Source organism: Python bivittatus, unplaced genomic scaffold (assembly GCF_059951505.1).
Source record: "Python bivittatus isolate LINGU-HERP-01145 unplaced genomic scaffold, Pbiv_v1 ctg000680_np1212, whole genome shotgun sequence".
Taxonomy (NCBI): domain Eukaryota; kingdom Metazoa; phylum Chordata; class Lepidosauria; order Squamata; family Pythonidae; genus Python; species Python bivittatus.
Window position 1 is genome coordinate 2786462 of NW_028277095.1, and position 23539 is coordinate 2810000.

The 23539-nt window shown below is 41.8% G+C and overlaps 1 protein-coding gene across 1 annotated transcript in view; it reads right to left on the minus strand.

Moving 5' to 3' along the window:
• Positions 1 to 13730: 13730 nt before the first annotated feature.
• HTRA4 (HtrA serine peptidase 4) overlaps positions 13731 to 23539 on the minus strand; it is a 9946-nt gene continuing 137 nt past the window's right edge. Inside the window, exons 2-10 of the mRNA XM_088151900.1 lie at positions 22711 to 23270; positions 21461 to 21560; positions 20093 to 20297; positions 18461 to 18655; positions 17831 to 17863; positions 16478 to 16595; positions 16258 to 16312; positions 14941 to 15036; positions 13731 to 13896 (exon numbers count right to left, since the gene is read on the minus strand). Of these exons, the coding sequence (XP_088008026.1) occupies positions 13731 to 13896; positions 14941 to 15036; positions 16258 to 16312; positions 16478 to 16595; positions 17831 to 17863; positions 18461 to 18655; positions 20093 to 20297; positions 21461 to 21560; positions 22711 to 23270 (1528 nt within the window). The remainder of the gene's footprint in view (positions 13897 to 14940; positions 15037 to 16257; positions 16313 to 16477; positions 16596 to 17830; positions 17864 to 18460; positions 18656 to 20092; positions 20298 to 21460; positions 21561 to 22710; positions 23271 to 23539) is intronic.

Sequence of the window (23539 nt, forward strand, 5' to 3'; positions counted from 1 at the left end):
GGGGTGAGTTTCTTTGCTACTGTTCCATTTGTTACCCTGATCATACAAGAGAAGGTTGAAGGCAATGTTTTGTTTTCAATGTTTGGTATATTCCAATGAGCATTAAATTAATCATTCATCTCCAAATGCCCCTTCATTAAACTGGTATTTTTGTCCATTGTTTAGCTGAAAAATGATACAGGGATTTACCAGTTCAACCTAAGGTATTTGACTGTAGCAAGTTACTCTGAGTTCAATGGGACATCATGCAAACATCCTTAGCTAGGCCAGGGGTCAGATCCAGCAGGACACTGCTTATGTTATTAAGTTCTTGGGGTGGCAAAATTCCAGCAAAATCCTCTGCTTTATTATTATTATTATTATTATTATTATTATTATTATTATTATTATTATTATTATTTTACCAGAATTGAGGGTCATGGGTCTCAAGACTTATTCTCAAAGTCATTTATGGTTGCTGGTGTATTTTTGTTTGACAGAGACCACAGATTGTGATGAGATGCCTAATAGATTTTGAGGACATAGAGAGGAAGCAGCAAGACTGTTAAGGAAAGAAACAGAGCCATTACCAAGGAAATTCTTGAGTCTGGGGAAGGGGGAAGGGTGAGAAAGAAAGTAACTCTACCTTAATTTATGCTAGATACGAGTTCAGCAGGAGATTTGCTTCGATAGACTCTCAAGATTCTGTTTACATACCCAATAAAGATCTTTCCAACAGTGATAAGGACCAAAAGACCATTCACATGACATGTTGTTTTCCTTTCCATTTTCTTTTGTGTCGCTGCCCTGGTCATCAGAGTTTATTGGGATTACACCCCTGGAAGAAAAGCCAGTAATTCTTGATTGTTTTTGAGATATAATGTACACATTTACATCTTCAGTTACTGGGCATAAGCCCTTTTGTTTATAGCCATCTCTAGTGAGACCCATTGCTTTAGTACCCGAATCTTTCCTTCTTCAGCTCTGTTTGTAAACAGCTTTCAGTAAGTGCTTGCAGAAGCTCTACAAAGAGGAGGCTATTAGTTTAAGAGCATCATTTGAAATTGTGAATTCTCTCTTTATAATGTTCCTCAAACACTGTAGCAAATTTCACAGCCTTCCAATGTTTTTATCTTCAGTCGTAATCTTCAAATGGAGGGTTAAAGCCCACACATTTGGGTATAACCTTCAGGACGCTGATACAATACCTTAATTAGGTTTATTTCCAGGGGTTTCAGATAATTTACAAGGCTTTCTATTTCTTTTACTCTGTCCTCCCTCTGAGCAACCCAAGATAAAGTTTCATAAATAATTTGCTTTAGAGATTGTGCTCCAAAAGGGAGTAACTATAATAAAATTGAAGACTCCAAAGCTCACATAAACTCTGGCTGTTTCATCCTCCACATCCCCTGGAAATCTCTCTAGATCCTTCCAGAAATCCAAGTGTTTCCTGATCTTGCCAGCCTCCTTGAGTCTGACAGGTTCTTCTGTTCTAGTTTGCTTGTTCTGACTGGCAGCCATTCATCCAGGTCCTTCTTCATCCATCTTCAGGGGAACCTGAAGCAGTGCCATCAGTTGAACTTGAGGGGTTTATGTGTGCAGAACATGTATTCTGACATTATGAAGTCATGATCTTAATCTTAGTTATAGAAGGGGCCAAGTCATGGATGTGTCATTACTTGGAGAACTGATCAATCTCTCGATTATGAACCTGTGGTGCCCAAGCTAGGACCTTCACACATGCATTCCTTGGAGCCAAACATGTTTGAGAACTCAACCACTTTCTGATATGTTGCTTCTATTCAGCAGCATAAAGAAAAAGTCTGATGGAAGGTCATCAAGAGAAAATATTTACTTTCAGGCCAAGAAGTTGGGCCTGTACTTCCTTGATGGGTTCTGGTAGTATTGCTTGAGAAGCTCATAACGTTCAGTTCACCTCAGGCCTTTACTGGAGCCAAGCTTGCTTGGAAATCCACAGTGTTGCAACTACTATGGTGTTCTTTAAAAATTATACTGTGGAATACAGGCATTTGTTGGTAAATAAACATTGTTTGAGTTAAACTCAACTTGAAGTCCATGAATCAGGAATGAATTCAACTGGTATTATCTCATAGGAGGAAATTAGCTGGTGCTTCCCTATCTGGCTCAAGGGCTTTCCCATGGTTGAAATAAAATATTACCTCACCTACAAGCAGGCTGTTATTACGATATTAATAATTGTATTCCTGCAGACAGATTCCTTAGTGCAGTGATTCTCAGGAACAAGAAACACATGGAAGCATGTGGGTGGATCATCATCAGTATTCTGGCAGGTGATCTTGTGGCATGTAAAAGGATATCAGTAGGATGTGCTTCCATTCAGATGTATCTATGACCACAAACTTGTGTTGGGATAGGAGCAGTGCTAAAGCGAAGAGTTCTGTACAGCAATAGAAACTGTACAGTCCAAACCAAATTATACTTTCAAACAGTTTTGAAAAAAAAGTGTGATTATTGAATTGATTTTTTTTTTAAATGAAATGTTTGAAATTCAAACACAGTCTTCTTTAAGAAATATGATCACATAGATTCAAAAGGGCATCCAAATAAACTTGGATGTAAACAGGTTGTTAATACCAAGGGGTATTTTCACCAGGTTGAAAGAAAATAGAAGGGAATATCAGGGAATTCCAAAGACAAGTACCACTAGCAAGAGTCCTATCACTGAACAGGAAGAACGTCAGACTGTATGATTATGATTTTCTATACTGTGCTTCTTTCATATTTTCTCATAATCCATCCCAATTCTTTTACTTTCAACACAATATCCCAAGCTAAAAAAATCCTGGTAAGTTTAGAACCAACTTTGAAAAACAAAAACTTGAAACTACGTACCCTCATTGAAATGTCTTCTATTTTTCTATTCAGCTTTTCAATGTTTTTACTAATTTTGTGAGTTTTTTTTTTAAATAAAGAAACTTTAAATTAGAACTGTGCAGTGCTTCCAATTCAGTTCCAAACAGGGGAGCACAAATGTAGCAATTATCTACAACTCCTTAAAGCAGCTGCGTCTATTGCTACAAGATTTTGAAAAAAGATGCAGCTTCTTTAAAAAGTCACACCCCAGCATGTTCTGAAGCATATTTTTAAATCAAATTGAAAGTACAGTACTGAACTCCCCTACTATAGATAATAAGTAAATCCAGTCCTGTTCTTCTGATTCAATAGCTGAGTTCACAGAAACCTGTTGGTTAATTAACATGATTGTCAATTGAAACATGATTTATTGAGTCCAGCTTTATAAATTCACATGGCTCACTGAATCATAAACTAATCATATTGGCTGGATTCATGCAACATGCTAGGCTGAAATGTGATTGGCTAGCTGAGAATTCAGTGTATTTTGGGAACACACTATCCTGTTGAGCAAATATAAGGCTCAGAGGTTCTATTTTTTTTTCTGTTAAAACCACACGGTCATTCATACAGAAATAAAATCCAGGAATTTGTTCTGAGTTCCAGAAGTACGTCAAAAAACTTTCTACCCCAAAATTAAAAATGCTTTTTTCCCATCTTGTATTTTTCTTATTATTATTATTACGATTCTTTCTTCATTTATGCTATGTCAGGTTGTTACAACCTGTGCTCCCAGCAGTAAACTGATTGATTGATTCATTAACTGATTCCTTCATTCACAAAAACCCATCCTCTTATGCTTTTTGCATTTCAGCAATAGCATGGTGGAGTACGAGAGAATCTGAAATTGTTGATTAATGCACAATGCCCAGAAATATACAGTTAGATCCCAGCGTATCTTCTGCTCACTCTTGATCCAGGAGGAGCTATCTCCTCACTGCTCTGCTTTTTGAACTTTTATACACTTTCTAACTTTCTCTTAAGCTCATGTGCCATTCTTTAGCCTAATTCAGGAACAATGAGTGCTCAGTCAAAACCAGTCAAAGGTATATTAATCCAGATGAGTATTGGGTTGAGTGGTGGGGTTACATCTGAGAAATTATGCCAGTCAGAAGGACTTTGCTGTCACATGCTACTGCATCACGTAGCTGATTCATACTATCTCTATTGCCTTTGTAGTGGGTGTGCCTATTACAGTATATGAAGGGAAAGCAACAGACGTGTTTCCAGAAGTGTTGAAAAAAAATCCTACTTTGCACAATATGATGAATAGAAAGATTGTGCTGTACAGAAAACAACTTTCCACAATCTGGCATCCTCCAGTTGTGAAGGACTTCAACTGCCATAAACCCCAGCCCATACGAACAACTGACCCTCTGAACAATTGCCTGAAAATTATGGGAACTGAAACTTGATAGGTTTGGAGAGCACCATACTGGAAAACACTATCATACTTAATTTTCAGAATGTTTAGTATTTTTATACTGCCACAATTACACATCTCTAGGTAGTTTACAAATCAAACAATTAAAAACAATAAAATTCAAAAACATTCCACCTCTTAAAAATATCAGTAAAATTTAAAATACTTTACTGGTGATCATATGGGAAGCAGAGTGTAGATGTTAATCTTCAGAGGCCTCTTAGAAAAGCCATGCTTCCATCCTTTTTTCACCAATGATTAAAGTGGGACTAACTGGATCTTCCTGAGGAGCATATTCCAGAGAGGACATCAATAGAGAATCATTGCTTCTGCACCTTCACACTCTTCACATGCATACCCCACTTCAAAAAATATTTAGAACTATAATATCCCATGGAAACTAAATATTTATTATTATTTTTTAAGCCTTTGGGAAAGGCACCTCATTGTGAATGTCATCTTAGCAGGAAATAAAGCAGAACAGGTCCTTTTCCTGGTTCACATTTATTTCTTTTGCAAGTATGCTACAAGATCAAATGTGCAGTGATTTCTCTCAAGGGTCTTTCTGCAAAGTTATTTTTGCCTACTTGCTGTTCTGGCGAACTTCTGAAGCCCTGTTTCATATTCCTCTGCTGTAGGAAGTGATACTGGTAAATGCTGAATCAGAGCCTTTTCAGTGATAGTGCTTTGGTTGGGGAAGATCTGCTTAGGAAGCCTACCTTCTGGACTGAAGATGGCGAAGTCATGACTTTCAGAAAGGTTTTTCTGTGTTGAGTTTATCTGCTATGAGCTATAATTAAAGGCTATTTTATTGCAGTGCTCTTCTGCTTTGGTTTATGTTACCTTCAGGCAAAGAACCACAGCTCAAGGGCATGCAAGATTTAAATGCTGATATTCTGAGGACCACTTTGCAGCATGTTGAAGTGAAAGGATCAGGTAGCAGATGATGGAAATATCTCTCCTCTGTTGAAACCTTGGAGAAGTATTAGTCAAATAGACAATTCTAGACCAGATGGACCATCTTCCTAACCTGATACAAGTGTTTCATATCATCTATTTTCTGTGTTTTATTGCACTTTGCTCTCTGTATTCCCATCTTTAATTCATTTCATAAGCCGCTAGGGCTTACATCATTCAGGATCTAAAGTGCATGATATAAAGTTCAGCAAATATAAATCCGATCACACAGATGTCACTACAAGCAAAGTGTGTGTATGCAGTAGAGAAAATGTGATTTCCCTAAAAACAGATGCAAATAAATTAGGACATGCACAAGAATGAGAGTAAACTTTGTGGGGTTCAAATTCTAAGCAGGACAGTAAGGCAATAACTATCGAACTCTATTGTGCTGAAGAAGAACTTGGCTCTTCTTGGCTGAGTAGCCTCTGAAATCCTCCAGGGTAATGCTCTTAACCTGAGAACAGCTGGGGGAAAAAAATTCTCATTGAGTTCTAGATGCTCAGCACTTGTGACCGTACATTGACTGTACTTTATGTATAGGTCAAATGCAAACATTATTCCCAAAATAGCATCTATTCTTCCTATGAAAGATTTGCAGCTGCAAAAATGTAACTCGGGCAGGAGCTATCACAAGATGCTAGTGGCTGCTGCCTGGGTATTGCCAAGTGTCTTATGCAATCTCTGTAGAGAAATATCAGAAGCCTAGAAAATGCTGCTGTGGTTGCTGGGTGCTATTACTCCTAGCTAGTCAAGATCCCAAGGTCACCTCCCACAGCCTTTGCTTTGTAATAGTTTTATAGAACTTGTCCGTGCATACCAAAGTAGTCAAGTGATCATAATAAAGAGAGCCGCCCAGCATGTGATAGCCAGGCATGACTTTGTGTTTGCACAGACTTTGTGTTTGCACTGCAGCCCTTTCTTCCTCTGTTTCCTCTTCTTCCTCTTCTTCTCTGATCTCAAGCAACCAAATACAAAAGATGAGGGTGCTGAAAAAGAGGAATTTCAGAGTGTGTCTTTCTTGACTGCATGGGAAAGAATGTGGTCCATTCTACGTAATCAACAAAGGTCTTGGAACTCTTCATGTTTCAATCTGTTCAGCTTCATTTGATCTGTTCACTGACTCTGTTTGATTTAGTCCTTGACTATGCTACAAAATGTTGAGAATCAGCAGACTGAAGAAAATCAGCTTATTATGATAATCTTATTATAATAATGTAACTCTATTCTTACATTTCCAAATGCTTCTCATGGTACATATTTAAATCTATGGAATTTTCTACCACAACATGTGGCGATGATCATTAGTTTGGGTAACTTTAAATGAGCACTAAAAGGAGAACTTAATCAGGTGCTACAGATCACTTTTTAAATTAATTTTTATTAGCATTTTTGAATGCAATAGAAGTATAAAAAAATTAAAGGAAAACTGAGTAAAAGAGAAGATAGAAAATAAGAAAAAAAAGAAGTACAGGAAAAAAAGAATTAATTGAGTTACAGAATTATTATGAGCTGCCCAGAGTCACCCACTGGGGGAGACGGGTGGCATACAGATTTAATAAATAAACAAACAAACAAACAAATAAATAATGACTTCTGTCCTTTCTTTCTAGTAATTGCCATCTTATACTTTCCCCTCCCTCTTTAACCCTTTTTAATCCTCAAATCCATAAATCCTCAATTCAGTCTTTTTTTTTCAAGAAAAAGTCCATATAAGATTTCCAGTCTTTCAAAAATTCTTTGTGACTTTTTTCCCTGACCAAACAAGTCAGCTTTACCATTGTCACAAACTCTGTCAATTTTATAACCCAATCTTGTACTGTGAGTATTTCATTATTCTTCTATCTTCGTGCATTCAGTAATTTTGCTGCAGTCACCAATACATGGCATATGGTTAACGAATGAGGATTTATTAATACAAGACAAAGGAGAAATTAAGATGAAAACAAGAGAACAATTAGGTACAGAAAGACATTATTTTCAATGGTTTTCTTATAATCACACGAAAGAGAGTTTTAACATGGATAAAAGGACAATTGGAATTAGAAGAAAACTGAATTTGAAGTAGAGTTATGTACAAATGATGATCATATAACAGCTAAAATGTATACATTGTTATTGAGATTTGAAACAGGATGAACAGGTTAAATAAAGACTGCATGATAAAATGGGCTGCTAACTTTGGTTATAATATAAATATGGATACATGGGAGAAAATGGGAACTGATATTAAATTTACACATTGTTATAACTTAAGAGAAAATTTGTTTAAAACGATGTATTGTTGGTATATGACACTGGTCAATCTGTCAAAAATGTACAAAGGAATATCAAACCAGTGTTGGAAGTGTGAAAAGGAAGAGGGGACTTTTTATCATGCATGGTGGATTTGTGAAAAAGCGAAGAAATTTTGGGTGCAAATCCATACAATGATGCAGATTAACATTACGATGAAACCAGAATTATTATTATTATTGTTGTTGTTGTTTTTTATGGACTTTGAACTAGAAAAGAAATATGGGAAATTAATATTGTATCAGGTGCTGCAGATCACGATGATTATAAAGCGCTTCCAGATTGAGATCAATAAGCTCCTGGAATAACAGTCACGGAACAGTAAAAGTGGAAGTCCACTATTGGTGGGTTTCCATGATTGACCCTTCTGGCTACGATAAGAAACTGAATCCTAAACAAAATGAATCTTTGGTCTGATCCAGTGGTGCTCTTTTTGTATTTTTGAGGGTGGATGTATAGAAGCAGAAATATGTGGTTTGCCAGCAAAAATGGCTGTCTCCTGACCCCACATTTTAAGTCACACGTTTTTTTATTATAGCATTTCAATTTGTATCAAAAGGAAAGCAAAGGAAAGGAAAGCAACATTTATAAGACTCCAAATGTCAACAGCAATCTCTGACAATTGCACACACTGCCTGAACCAGAGTGAAATTCTAACAATATCTGGAAGGCTGTTGACTCCTAATTTACAAAGAGAGAGGTGGAAAATGAGAGAAAGCTGTTGTTTTTCTGCTGCATTAACCATTAGACTGCTAAACTCATGAGGATCAAATCTAAGTCTGAAATGTCTTCGTATTACTCCACTTGCACTCACATTGGCTGAATTAACATGACATGCTTAAGTCAGGTACTGAATTCATTCATTTTCAGGGTTGAGATTCATAACACAGGCACTCACCCAAAAGCTAGCCAGTTGCTGTATGAATCCTGCCATTGAAAGCAGCTGCTTCAAGACTTCTTCTCATGGATCATCCATATTCATGAACTACTGATGAGTTCTAAATAGCAGGATTTAATAATAGTTGCACATACTAAAAATACAGCAAGTTTTCCAAAACGAGCTTAATAGTGTGTGTGAGATTAGATAGACAGACAGACAGACAGACAGACAGGCCCCTTTTTCAGTTCCTAGTTTCTTGTAGAGATTGGGTCACGATTTGTTGTTTTCCTTGTTCAAAATATGAACTCATTGTGGAATGCTAATACTGGAGCATTGATAATTTTCCTGTTAAAAAAGGTTACTTAGAAGCTGTCACACTTCACAGCAGCGTGGTAATAAATATTGACTCTCCAGGAACTCAACCTTGCAATTAACAACACCAGAAGCCTCTCAGACTTGACATGACTAGATAAGTTATTGACTGTAGACAAGACAGAAATAATATACACACATGAGATTTGCCAACTGCGGAATTAAGCCCTCTGTTTATGCATTAGCTCCAGAGTTTAAATCCTAGCTTCCCACCTTTTCAAGACTTTGGGTCATTTAGGGTCATCATCATACGCTGGCCATCAGAGTAAAAAAAGAAAAAAAAATCTGTTCCCTGTTTAGATAATAATCTTGAAGATCCTGCTCCACCTTTACAGAAGCCCACCATGAAAACAGGGGAGGGTTGAAGGAACTGAGGTGGGATAAGAAATCAAACTAAGCTTTACCCTCTTTCATTTCTTTGCAACCGACGGGAAGTGCAACCAATGTGGTTTTTCAAAAACCTGTCAGGTTGTTTACATCCTTGCTGTTTGCCTCAATGAACTGAAAGTGTTCTGCAAATCACATTCCATAATATTCATTCTACGGTATCAAGATATATTTTCTGGTATGTATTCTTAGGGAGGGGAGGCAGAACTGGTGGTTCAAAAGGTCACACTGGTTGTTTGATGGTCACACTAGTAGGCTGCTAGTGTGCAGATGTGTGAAACTTGGCAATGGCCAAGTAGGTATAGATACCTGGTTATCAGCTTAATTTTCAATTCTGCATGCAGAACTTCAGTGAATCACAGAATCGTAGAAGGAATCCTTTAGGCCAGTGTTGTCCAAACTTGGCCACTTTAAGATGAGTGGACTTCAACTCCCAGAATTCCCCAGCCAGCTATGCTACTAGCAGCCTACTAAAGCAGTGTTGTCCAAACTTGGCCACTTTAAGATGAGTGGACTTCAACTCCCAGAATTCTGGGAGTTGAAGTCCACTCATCTTAAAGAGGCCAAGTTTGGACAACACTGCTTTAGGCTGTCAAATCTAAACTATTGCTCAGTTCAGGAATCCAAATTTCAGCAGCCAGAGTCACCCCTATCCAATCTCGATTTGAATATATCTACTAAGGGGAAGTTCACATCTCTCTTGGTAATTGGGGCACTGTCAAATTCCTGCTAGGTAGTTGTTCCTAACATGCAGCTGGAATCTGTCATCTTATCATTTAAGACTGTTATTCTGTGTCTGTACACTGAGATAAGCAAACAGGGCTAGAGAATGACAGATTTCGACTTAATCTCGTGAGTCATGTCATCACTGTGGAAGCATAAACTACAGGACCTCCTAGCTCACCATCCTGATGGCATCGAAGTGTAGTAGAGAGCAGGTGAATAGCTCCCTCTTATGGTACAGTACTACAGTGGTACACTAATTGTGCTCACACAACACACGAGCCAACCACATTTTAACCCTGAATGCCAAAAGTAATTAGTATAGTTAAAAATGTCCTTCAGTGAAGAAAGCCTGCAAGACATTTTCTGTTGTGGCTAATTTAAGGATTATTGAGCACTTGGCGGCTGAAATAACAAAGATGTCATAGTGTGTCTTTTATATATTATATTAATTATATTATATTATAATATTATATTATTATACTATAATAATGCCTTATTCCAAACAGCTTAATGTGGAACATGCCTGTTTCCTATTTTATCCTTAAAACTCTGTCAAGTAGAAAAATAGTAACTTGGTCCAAAATCATCCAGTGGGTACATATCATGGATTCATAAGCATTTCAACTCAAGCTTTCTCAGTCCTAAAAACATTCTACTGACTACCCAGCATTGGCTGCCTTAGTCACTGATGTTTGTTTGTTTAACACAGCAGGTAACAAAATAAGGAGTGGAACACTTTCCATTTCGTACGTGTATCTCTAACAGATCTCTAAGAAGATGAAGTGAAAAAACTGTTCTGCTCTAAATTTTGTCTTAGGTCTGTCTGCTTCTTCTCTTGCCCGTGACTGCTCTTTCTTAATCCATCATAAATGAATACGGCTTCGGATTAACAAATGATGTAGGTAAAACCCAGAAGTCTAAACTCCATCAGGTCAGAATTTTTGTGGCCAACCCTTATCGTTGGCTGAGGGCTTCTTAGCTAATGTGCTATTGACCTAAGGCCATTTGGATTTAGCTTGGTCTAGGATGCTCAGAGTTGCCCAGTTGAAACTATGGTTGAGTCTGTCCATGTGTGGTGAGATTAAGGAGTTTTCATTGTGTTTTCTGACTGCTAGTTGGTGTTCATGGATGCCCTCTGCTAGTCTTCTGCCTGTCTGTCCTACATAGTGGCTGTTACAGTCCTTACGCTGCATGTTGTAGATGACTCCTGTTTTTTCTTCTTGGGCTACTGGGTCCTTTGGTTTACTTAAGATGTATTGGAGGGCTTTAGTTGGTTTGTATGCTACAGTGATGCCGTGTACTTGTAATAGTCTGTTGGTTATTTCTGAGATGTTTCTGATGTATGGCAGTGTGATCCTTTTCATAGCTTGTGTTGGTTGTGCTATAGTGGTCAGGCCCTTTTTGATAAAGTTGCGTGGATATCCATTTTGTTGGAAGATGTTGTATAGGCAGTCTGCTTTTTTATGGTGTTCTGGGTTGCTGCAGTGCATTTGTACTCATCTGAGTAATGTTCTTACACAGCCCCTCTTGTGGGAGGTTGGGTTGTTACTTTGGTAATGGAGCACTCGGTTAGTGTGGGTTGTTCTTCAATAAACTTGTGTTGCTAATTTGCCATCGTTTTCTCTGCTGATGAGGATATCCAGGAAGGGTAGTGTTGTTGTTTCTTCCCTTGTGAATTTTATTCCTTTGGAGATGTTGTTTCATGCATCTTCTCTAGTTGTTCCTTTTTCATGATGACAAAGGCATCATCTATATACCGGATCCATGCTTTTGGTTCTATGTGTGGGATGGCTATAGCTTATACAAGCTAAACTAAGCTATAGCTATATAGAAGCTAAGCTACAGCTATAAACTAAGAAGGAAACAAAAAGACCAGGACACATCTTCTCCAGCAGTCAACACACAGATAAGCAGGTTGGCCGTGGCACAGGCTTGAGGCAGCACTCCTTGGTGGTGGTAGCAGCACTGGGGCTGAAGTAGAGGACCTGGGGCAATGGCAGCCAGCTGAGAATGCTGAAGGCCCCAGGCCTCTACTTCAGCCCCAGTGCTGTCGTCAAAGAGTGCTGCTATGCAGGACAGCCAAAGGGCAGAGATGGAGGGAGGGGGGAGATAGGCAGGTGGGGGGAGGTGAAGCGCCCCTGCGGTCATAGGTTCAGGCAGGCTTTGGATTTTGATCACATGACTGCAGGGGTGCTGCAATGGCTGTAACTTCAGGGACCAGGCATAAATAACATTTGTTCAGTGCCGCCGTAACTTTGAATGGTCGCTGAATGAATGATCATAACTTGAGGACTACCTGTACTCTCAAAGTGGAAAACTTGCAATCTATTCAGCATTAGGACATACTGCCCCTTGTGGCTGCTTTGGGTTAGGGTTAAGCTCCATGGGGAAAATAGGGGAATGCAAACCTCCCATAGCAACACTGCCTCCCTGTGGCTCAGTTAGGTTCAGTATATGGTACCTTGTCCTATTTTCCTCATCCTGCCTGCAATACCACACTAGGCCACCAGGGGGTGGCTACCTTTCCCTTTTTTAATGGGAAAATAGGGCAATGCAGTTGAATTTATAGGAAATACTGCTGGTGATGGCTCACTTGTATATTGCACTCCCAGTGGAGACTTTAGTGCAATGTTCTGAACTGATACCACGTGCTGGGGAACATCAGGCAATGTAATGGTATAGGACATATTGCCCCTGGTGGCTGACTGGGGTATTGCAGCACCCCTATTCTCCAGAATCAAAGGGAAAATAAGGAAATGTTTCCAACGCATAGAACATACACCCCACCCCCATAGCTAAATTAGATTGTACACTAAGGAATAATATGTAAAAATAATTATTAACACACAATTAGGAGAATTGATTTATGTAATCAGCGCATAACATTTTCATAGCATGTATTATTTTATTATAGATTATTAATGCTTCCTGCCCCCCAGTGGATTATATGTGTACTGCAGACTCAATGGGAAAAAAGCAGCAATGCATTGGGCGGATAGGACATACTGCCCTTCCTGGCTGACTTGTGTATTGCAGCCTGAATAGGGATTTAAAAAGCAGGTTGAGCTTGAATCGTACCATTGTGGGTACCATCTTGCCTTTTTTTTTTAATCATACTCTACAGTGCTCTCATCCTGGTGTTCAGCATCTGACTTACTATGAACTTGGAGGAATTGGGCTGGGCTCACCTTCTCCCATATAGATCAGGTAGCCAAGGACTATACCAGCCCCACCAGAGGTATGGCGCTACTGTGGTGACACTTCCAGAGGAGGCAGGGCTGACATTTTGGGGGTGGATGGGGCTTTTAAAAAGGCAAAGGAGGTGGGTGAAGCTTATCAGAGACTTAGCACATTTATTTTGCTTCTTATATGTACAAAATTGAAATTCCATGAACAATTCAGCCTCTTGCTTTCAGATTTCAGCAACAGAATCTGGGAAGTTTGTAGGACCCATAAAAATAGGAATGGGGACTACATGTACACCTTGGATTGCCCCCTCCCCCAATGACTGTCCACAGAGGTTCCTGCTGTATTTTAAGGACCTAGAAAATAAGACCTTGAGGAACTTTCTGCCAACAGGATAGATAGGTGTTTTTCAATCCTGCTTCATTTGGGTGAAAGGAATTATATGAAAAGTCTAGTGTACTTCACTTTCTAAGTGCATTATTCCATTCCTTGTGTGTGAAATGTGTGCATAGGTAAATTTATATATACATTCAGAAATGAGAACTATACGTAAACTATAGCTTTTTCCTACACCATTTCTTACTGACAGCAGTTGAGGATTTCAACACACTTTGTATCAGAAGGTCAAATTTAATCAATTTCCACTGGAGTTACTGTCAGAATGATGTCTTCATTTCCTCGTCTCACCACCATGGCCAGGGTATGGTTGTTCTGTACGGCGTCTGTTACATCATGGGTTGAAGCGACTTGTTTCCCATTTATTGCTATAATGACATCACCATCTTTCAGGCCAGCACTGTAACCAAAATTAGGCAGTGTGTGTGTGTGTGTTTTAAATCATGAGCAAAAGAAATGTACTGATAAGATCCATCATCATGGCCAAAAGAACAGATAGCCCTAGCTTACCCAAGATCAGGACCATTTCAGATCAGCTTCTTGATCAAGTAATACACATGCTTTGTAAAGAAGCCAGCATTTTGGCAGCATGGTTTTAGGAACTGTGGTGCTGATGAAAGCCTTACTCTCCTTCCTCTACATCTGGTCAGGAAATACCCATAGGAAACTCAGAACCTATTGACATGAGATGTCTTCGTGTAAAAGTGATGTTGAAACCAAGGATAGTGAAGAGTGCCAAAAAGTTCTCTTTAAACTATGGAAGATATCAAATGTGACACAATGCCAGCAAATGTGTTGCACTGAAGGGTGTTTGAGATGGCCAAGCCTGACCCAGAAAGAAGTGTAAGTGCTGTGGATAACTCAGTGAAATGTGGCTGAGTTCACCTGTCATGATAACTCCTGGACTTCTGAAATAATGTTGGTTCAATAAACTCAACTGGTTGGGCTTGGATGTCACACTAACGCAGAAAGAGTAGTTTGGAGACCCCAGTGGCTACTTTTACACACTGTGTTAAGCCAAAATCAAGCAAAATAAATTGTTGGCTTAGTGTAATGTGTGAACCTAGTCAAGAGAGAGACTTCCAAAAGGGGTTCAGAGAAGCCAGACAAGTCTTTGTGCAGTCTTTGATTTGCACCCTGTTCCAAGATAAAGTATATGGTAAACTCCTTTGACTGTTCTTTTTTTTAATCAAAAACAACATAGAAAGGAAGTAAATAATGCTTTGGAATGTGGGGTCCTTGGTGCTCTCTGAGCTTGGTTATTTGCTTGCAGACGTTTCATTACCTGACTAGGTAACATCATCATGATGTTACCTAGTCAAGTAATGAAACGTCTGCAAGCAAATAACCAAGCTCAGAGAGCACTAAGGACTCCACAGTTCAACCTGGACCTACATATATTCTCTTCTGTTGAAAGTTTTGGAAGCAAGCATTCATCTCTTACCTTGCAGCAGCTGTTCCTTGTATCACTTCATAAACATAGACACCCGAGGTCAGGTTGGGAAAATCCCGATCATGCCGTCTCAGCTCACGGATGAGACTAAGAGGGAGAGAATGACAGCTCCACCACCAGAAACTGCAAATTCTTACCAGATATTTCAGGTTATGACACTATAGTACGCTCTTCCAATCTTTCCCGGTCCTGTCTCCACAACATATATTAGGATAACAATTCCCACCCTAGTTAACACAGCCAGAGGCGAAGACACCTGAAAGGTGCTTGGTGCGGAAAGGCCTACAGATGACATATCCTGGCAGGTGTAAATATATAACAGGTGTAACACCTTTCTAACTTCCTCAGAAACTCCCAAAGTGATAGAAATTAATGGATGTTAGAAGAACCATTCTGGGTGCCAAAGAGTGTGGCAAATTGTGGGAGTAGCCTGATGGGTAAGCATGCACCAGGGGCATCCATGAAGGGATTGTCAAGGTGGCAAGTGCAACTGTGCAATCAGAGTCCCACCTTTTTTGTGTGTGTGTTACCCATCTATCATCTTGACTGTATTGACACTTCCACACCCCATGGTCTCTCTGCCTACTTGGGTTAAAGTGGCACTTCACCAAATGTTAATTTTACTTGTTTAGAAAAGAGTTAACTTACCTTTATCTGTAAAAGCAAAATGTTTAAAAAGTACAATAAATGGCAAACAATTAACACTATCCCAAACCACTCAGAAGGCAGAGCAGCACCAGTTTAACCAAATGCCTGGGTGAACAGTCATATCTCTTATAATGCGTTAGGTTTGTACTTCTGATGTTCTATTATTTATTCTGTGTTGTTTAAATTGCTACACAGAATAATAATCCAATAAATGATGAGATGTAGCAAGCAGCTAACTGTTATATAAGTGAGAAGTGATTTGAGATGCCAATTTCAAGGCAACAGGTAAAGAGCAATATGGCTGAAACCACCAAATGCTAAGTGAAACCAACACCCCCAGGTCCAGATGACCCCTCTTAGCCTTTTGGAAGTCCTTGAAGACCTGGCTGTTCCCCCAGGCATTTGGGTCAGGGGGGAGATGAGCTCTGCTACTATTAATGGTTAATAGTTAGCCATTTATCCTTCTGTTCTTTGGGGGGGGGGGTTGTTTGTTTGTTTATAATCTTGTAAGCTGCTCAGAGTCCCTTGTGTGAGATGGGCAGTTATATAAATTGGATGGATGGATGGATGGATGGATGGATGGATGGATGGATGGATGGATGGAGTCTGTGTGAGAACAGGAAGGTTGGAAGGGCAGAGGAACAGGAAAACAGCACTTACTTGAAAGTAAGAGGTACCATCCGGAGTCCCAGATACTTCTTGGGTGTAATCTTACCTAGAGAGAGGCAGGAAGTGAAAGCATGCTTCAAAGGCCAAGTAAAAAGAGATGAAAAGATAAGGGTTCATTAACACAGCAGTTCAATGTTCTCCCATGGTGTCATTGCTACCATACTTTGTATTGGCTGTATCCACAAGTCACCTTAGCAATTTTCTGAGATACTACCTTTCACCTGTCGGTTGTGAGATTCTTCCAGAAAGTGGCGGATTCGATCTGAGGGGATGGCGAAGGAGATGCCAGCTGTAACCTTCAGGGTATTCATTCCAATGACTTCACCATCCTGTTGAGAGGAGCAGGTGGGAATGAAAGAAAGATTCATCTTGGAGGAGGATTTCGGAAAGGGAGTGGACCTTTTAATGCAACCTTCCAAGGTCTACCGTGGCTGACTTTGGCTATTGTGAATTTTATTTGGTTTAAGCTAAAACTGATGAGTGAACAAGGTCAGCCGCTAAATCTTGGTTTGTCTTAGGGAAATAAACTATACTTGGGTTTTGGCCAACAGATTACACTCTGGATTAGTATGATATACATTGAGCTATGGGGTCTAGAGTAGGGTGGTTGTGGTACAACCACCCTACTCTAGGTGTTGGTTGTACAATTTGTCCAGATGCTTAGATTCTTTCTATTTTTTTTTTTTACTGCTTTTCTATTTTAAGTGTAAACCCTCCAGAGTCATTCTGGAGTCAGGCAGCTTCTAAGTCTACGAAATGAATAAATAATTGTTTTCTTTAGGGTGTCCCTGTATCTTCATGTAAAATTTTGTGACAGTGGCCAGCGCTTGAAAAAGTTGCCAATCCTGCTTTAATTAATTCATTAGTTTACTAGTGCTGTGAAGCAAAACAATTAAACAGGAAGGAAAACCAGCCAGGAATTATCCAAATAAGCAATGGTTACTTGGCTGCTGGGCCAGACTGAACTCAGCTTGTTTCTGGCTAGTTAATCAAACAATAGCTTAGACAGATGAAGGCTCACTGTGATGTTTGATCATAAGACAAAATCAGTAGGACCAGTACTTAAGTGGTAGAGGATGGGAGATTACAATAAAATCAAGGGCTGTATCAAACATAGAGAGATTTTTCCCCATTTTTTTTAAGAAATAAAACCAAATACCTAAGAATACTTCTGAATACATCCAATGCATGTAAACCAAATTCCATAAATGGTATTTTTGCCAAAACATATTGTCCCAAATTTACATAGCTCTGTAAATAAATAGCCCATAGTCCACAGCCCTGAACAATTTAAAAAAACCTCCAGCATTTTATTCTGTTATGATTACATGTCACACAATTCACTTTTTATCACTCTAGATTAAGCCCTCAATGACAGAGGAATACGTTCTGAGTAATACTGTGGTTTGGGCTTTTTGGTTGTGTGTATCCAAACAACTGTTGCTTATTCAATGAACCACAGTTAAACTAAGCATGGTGTTCAAAAATAATAAACCCTGGGAAATCTTCAGCAAGGTGGAACACCGTTGGGGTTTAGAAAAGAAAAAGAAAAAATAAATCTTACCAAGTTCACCAATGGCCCTCCTGAATTTCCATACTGTGAATGAGAAAAGAAGGGACTGATCATCTCATGGAAATGATTTCTGCTGCCAGATTGGCCCAAATAGCTTAAAAATATAAGAGCCCTACTCAACAGAACAAAGGCTTTCCTGTGGAGCCCTTGGGGCTCTCTGAGCTTGGTCCTTTTCTTGCAAATGTTTCATTACCTGGCTAGGTAACTTCTTCACCGAAGGGTAATGAAACGTTTGCAAGAAAAGAACTCAGAGAACCCCAAGGACGCCACAGTTCAACCCTGAGCTACACATATTTGCCTCTAAAGGCTTCCCTCTGGGCTGTGCAACCTTTAGCATGCTGCCAAATTTCAGAGGCATGAGCCAGGATGCTTTGGGATCTACAAATTGGAGTTCAAGTCCACATGCAGCTTCAGTATATACATGAGTCCACCCCCTTCCATTCCACTGCCGGCTCTAAGAGAAGGTAGATATGAAACAGAAATCAAAATTGTGGAAGGGGGAGAAGGTGGCAGGAAGGAGTTTTTGCATCAACTACTTGACAAGGGGTGGTAACCCAATAGTTTGCCCAAAATTAGGGCAGCTCCACCTTCTCCTGGAAAAGCCACAGAGAAGTCTCTTACGTTGATAATGGCATCTGTCTGGATATATTCCATGTCGGAGTCCTTCATCCCAAGCTCCCTGCCATCCCTTTGGGTACTGCTGACGATTCCTGTGGTCACCGTGTTCTGCAAGGAGAAGGGACTCCCCAGGGCCACCACAAACTCCCCAGGCCGAAGATCAGAGGATCTGCCCAGCAGGAGCACTGGAAGGGCTACCTGACCCAGGGAGAGAAACATTCACAAAACTCAGGCTTGGAGGCAACCATTCCTCTTCATCCTTGGTGGTGAGCCATAACTGGGGAGTGAGCAAATGAACAGGCAGAAAGGCTAGCATTGTGCCTGGTGGGTGATGAATAGCAAATGCGTTACCTGTATGGGTAGCCTTTCTCACAGGGGTTGTTTATTTGATGGCTGGTGTGGGTCTTCCGGGCTGTGTGGCCGTGGTCTTGAAGTCTTGTTTCCTAACGTTTCGCCAGCACCTGTGACCGGCATCTTCAGAGTGCAGGAGCACAGACAGGAGCAGTTATCCTGTCTGTGCTCCTGCACTCTGAAGATGCCGGTCACAGGTGCTGGCGAAACGTTAGGAAACAAGACTTCAAGACCACGGCCACACAGCCCGGAAGACCCACACCAGCCATCGTATGCCGGCCGTGAAAGCCTTCGACAATACAGGTTGTTTATTTATTTATTTTATTTATCGTATTTATATAGCCGCCCATCTCACACAAGGTGACTCTGGGCAGCGTACCACAATTAAAAAGTAAATACATAAAAAACAGTTACACATAAAAAACTGTAAAAACATACAAAATAGGAGGGGATAAAATTAATCAGGGAGCCATCGTAAAATCTCCCTGGTCCCCTGGAAGCCCCAGGCCCAACCACATAGCCAGGTCTTGAGGGACTTGCGGAATGTTAAGAGGGATGGGGCTAATCTCACTTCCAGGGGGAGAAGATTCCACAAGGTGGGCACCACACCAGAGAAGGCCGATCTCCTGGGACCCGCCAAATGTAATTCTCTAGCAGATGGGATCCACAGCATGCCTTCTCTGCCAGATCTGATGGGACAGGCAGATGTAATTAGGGAGAGGTGGTCCCTCAGATAACCCAGCCCGATGCCATGAAGGGCTTTAAAGGTCAAAAACAGCACCTTGAATTGGACCCAGAAACAAACTGGCAATCAGTGCAGTTCACGAAGCAGAGGTGTAACGCGTACCACCCTAGGGGGAAATATAACTGCCCGCGCCGCTGCATTCTGCACCAGCTGAAGCTTCTGCATACTCTTCAAGGGCAGCCCCATGAAGAGCGCATTACAGAAATCCAAACAGGAGGTGAGCAGGGCATGAGTCACAGTGATTAGGTCCTTCTGATCTAGGAATGGATGCAACTGGCACACAACATGAAGCTGTGCAAAGGCCCTCCTATCCACGACTGCCACCTGCTCTTCGAGCAGGAGTCATGAGTCCAGGAGGACCCCCAGATTGCACACAGGGTCTGTCTGGGGCAGTGCAACTCCATTCAGTACCAAAGATGGCATAAATCTAGCACCAGAAGGCTTGATCTCTTTCTCTTCCAATTTTGTATAATAGGGTGTCTTGCCAACCAGTAAACAAGAGATGTTTTGCCCTGCTGGAATGAGAAGGCTATACTCACCTGGGTGTCTATTTTGATCACAGCAATGTCCAGTTTATGATCAACATCTTTGATTTGGGCATCCAGTTGTTGGCCCGTTTTGAGCTCTACTTTGATCCTCGGCTTGTTGGTGAGAACGTGGGCATTGGTGAGAATCAACCCATCCTCAGATACAATGAAACCTGAGCCACTGGAGACCAGTACCTCTTTCTTCGTGTAGGGCGCCCTGACCCAGGATGATAGACAACAACCATAATAAATCCACTATGGCCAACTTGGTCTTATGCCAGTGTTTCTCAACCTTAGCAACTTTATGAGTGGACTGGGGAATTCTGAGGGTTGATGTCCACTCAGTCAGTGATGCCAAGGTTGAGAAGATCTGAATAATTAATCTGGAGAATGGTCAGTTGGTCTTTCTATGGAACTGTTTAGAAGCAGTCAAACTACAAGTTAGTTGTAGTACTTTTATCTCTTCCTGAACAAGGGAGAAAAGCAGAAACCCAGCAGCTTTCTAGAGTGATTCAATCCAAACAAGGAAAAACCAGCTACAACTGCTTGGTTAACTACTATGATATCATCAACACCTAATCTGAATAGCATGTTTACATAGGAGTTTCCTTCAAATCTTTTATTTATTTGTAATGCATGAATCCAATGGTGAATACACGAATGAGCAGTTTTTAAACACAGTCGAAACACAGTCGAAAGGCTCACGCTTTGCCTGAAGCTCAGGAAGAAAAGTAAAATTGGGAACTGAACCAGCTTTTTTTGCTGGAATGTTCGTATGCCATAAATGTTGCAAGATCAAAATAAAGCTTCATTTGAACTGTTAGGACATTATTTCTCAACCTCAAGAACTTTAAGATGTGTGGACTTCAACCCCCAGAATTGGAAGTTGGATCCAGACTATCCAGGCTGGATCCAGACTATCACAAGAGACCCCTGGAATTAACAAAATAAAGTAATCATCACTAACCTACATCTTACTGACTTCAGTGGGTCTATTCCAAGCCTGCCTAAACAGAGATTCAGATAACATCTTTCAGTCTTAATTTTTTGTAAATTAAATACAAGCAGGTAACAGGTGATAAGAAAATCCAAGCAGCCTTATTTAAACCAGGTTTTAATGCTGGTGGGAACACGTATTTCAATATTTGGTTTAAATCTTTTTTTTTTTTCTTCTTTGCAGAACTGCTGTAGCTGCAACTTCCAACTTTTAAAAGATTGGCCAGGCAGGTGTCAAAGGATCTTTAAGAGGAAGAATAGAGGGCAGATAGAAGGTCATTTTCAGTATCTAGACAGAGTTCGGTTAATGTCAGTACCTGCGGAGACTGATCAATTTCATCTAGAGGGAACTTGGTCAACATCACTACCTACGGTTTCTCTTACCTGCGAAAGAGTTCCAGGTGGACAACAGCAGGAGCAATTTTCTCAACCACGTCAGCAATAAAGTTAAATTTGTTCCTCGGGCTATTGGGGTCCACAGTAACTATAAAACAAAGTCTCCCCCAGTTCATCGATGCATCTTAAAGCCAGTGAGATGCAATGTTAGAACACATGAAGATTTTGGGTTTAGTCCCCCTCACCCCCCTTAGAAAACCATTGCATCACAAGCGATGCTACCAAATTAGATTAAACTGGATGAACAACAGATATATATAATGTAAGGAGGTTCCGTATGTATCTTTTCCTAATCTGGTGTCATCCACAGACATAGATAGGACTCCAATTCCCATCATCTCTAGGCTGGTGAAGAGACAGCAATGTTCTTTACTGCACCCCCATGCAACAGAGACCACAAACCAGATATCATAGCACATACAACTCCTTCCTGGCTAAGTTAACTACTCCATGTTTGCTTAATCCCAGTTTGCTGCATAAGCCACAATTTGCTGGGTTCGCACAGTATAGAATGTAGTGAGTAGGCGACAAGCAAATATACTGAGCCTAGACCATGGTCTAGAAATCACTCAACTGAGAAACCACACCTAATAAGATCGTAGTTTGTTTGGTTCGGATTTACCGCACTGCTCTGGTTCTCTGAGTTGGTCTCTCCCAATCGGGCTGCCCTGCAAGACTGATCTGACTGCTCCTCCACTAGGGCTGGTATAAGGTGATATGTGATATATCATGACAAAAGGTGATTGGCTACTTTGCCTTAGTCTGATTAATTAATCCAGTTACTGTGATTTCTACACTATGGATTTGGTGAATCCAGCTTGTGGTTCATTCAATCGCACTTAACTATGAATTAACCAGGGCAGTGGCTTCATCAAGCCCCAGTGTCATCATTGCCCATCACAAACAACATCCTTGCACAACCGAGGGGCATTTTAAAAAGGGCTCTCCCCAGCCAGCCCTCTCTTCCCACCACCTTTTGGATCAAGGAACGCTGCCAGCCAGAGTTCGTAGCCTATCCTTCCAGCTGCCATTTCAGCCGGAGTCTGGCCACCCGCATGTGTAAACGGGCCTGGGGTGGGCCAGCTTGCCTGACTCCGGAGGGGCTGGTTTCTCTTCCCAAGGGAAACAGGGACTGGGGGTTTCATCGCCTACGCGCGGCCCATGTGGAGGTTTGGGGAAACCAGGTTCCTAGCCAAGCCTTCTCCTCTGCCCCCCGCCCTGCTGGGCCCCGCACCCACCTGCCTCTCCGCAGCTTCCCTTATGGACGGCGACGACGGGCAGCTGGTAGCCCGGGCGGGACTGCCGGTTCTGGACGCGCAGCTGGCAAAGGCTGCGGTAGGTGCGTCCGTCGCTGCCGCAGACGGCCAGGGCCCCCTCGGCGCACGAGCAGGTGCCCCGTCCGCGGTGGCAGGAGAAGCCCGCGGCGCAGAGGCCGCCTGGCGCGCACGGCTGGCCCTCGCCGGGCGCGCAGTCCCAGCAGCAGCCGCAGCGGTCCAGCTGCAGCTCGCCCCCGACGGCCTGGCAGGCTTGCGGGGAGCGCGGCGGGCAGCGCAGCCGCTGGCACTCTGCTGGGCACGGCGGCGGGGCGCTGGCAGGAGCGGCGGCGGTGGCGGCGCCGGCGCCGGCCAGCAACGCCTGCAGCAGGAGCAGTAGGAGCGGCGCCTCGGCCATGGCGCTGGACGGAGCGTCCGTGTCCGCAGGAACCAGAGTAGACAGTCGCACTGGCGGCTTGCAGGTTTTATGCAGGGGAGCCAGAGGGGCCGGGGCCAAGGGGGCGGAGGCCCGGGGGCGGCTGGTGCTGCCCCCTCATTAGTGTGTGGTCGGGACACGCGATCGCGCATCGAAGTCGAAACTCGACGGGCAAAGTTGTCCTTACGCGCGAAGACTAAACCACGAGACGAGCCTGTGCGACGTAGAGACCGCCAGAGGCAGACGGATGGAGTCGGGGGCGGCCGCGCTGGAGCCGGACTTTAGACCGCGGCTTTTGAACCGATCCTAACCCCCTCCCCCGCTCCTCCCAGACACGCCTGTCCAGGGGGCTTTTCCCTGTCTTTTAAGAGCCCTTAA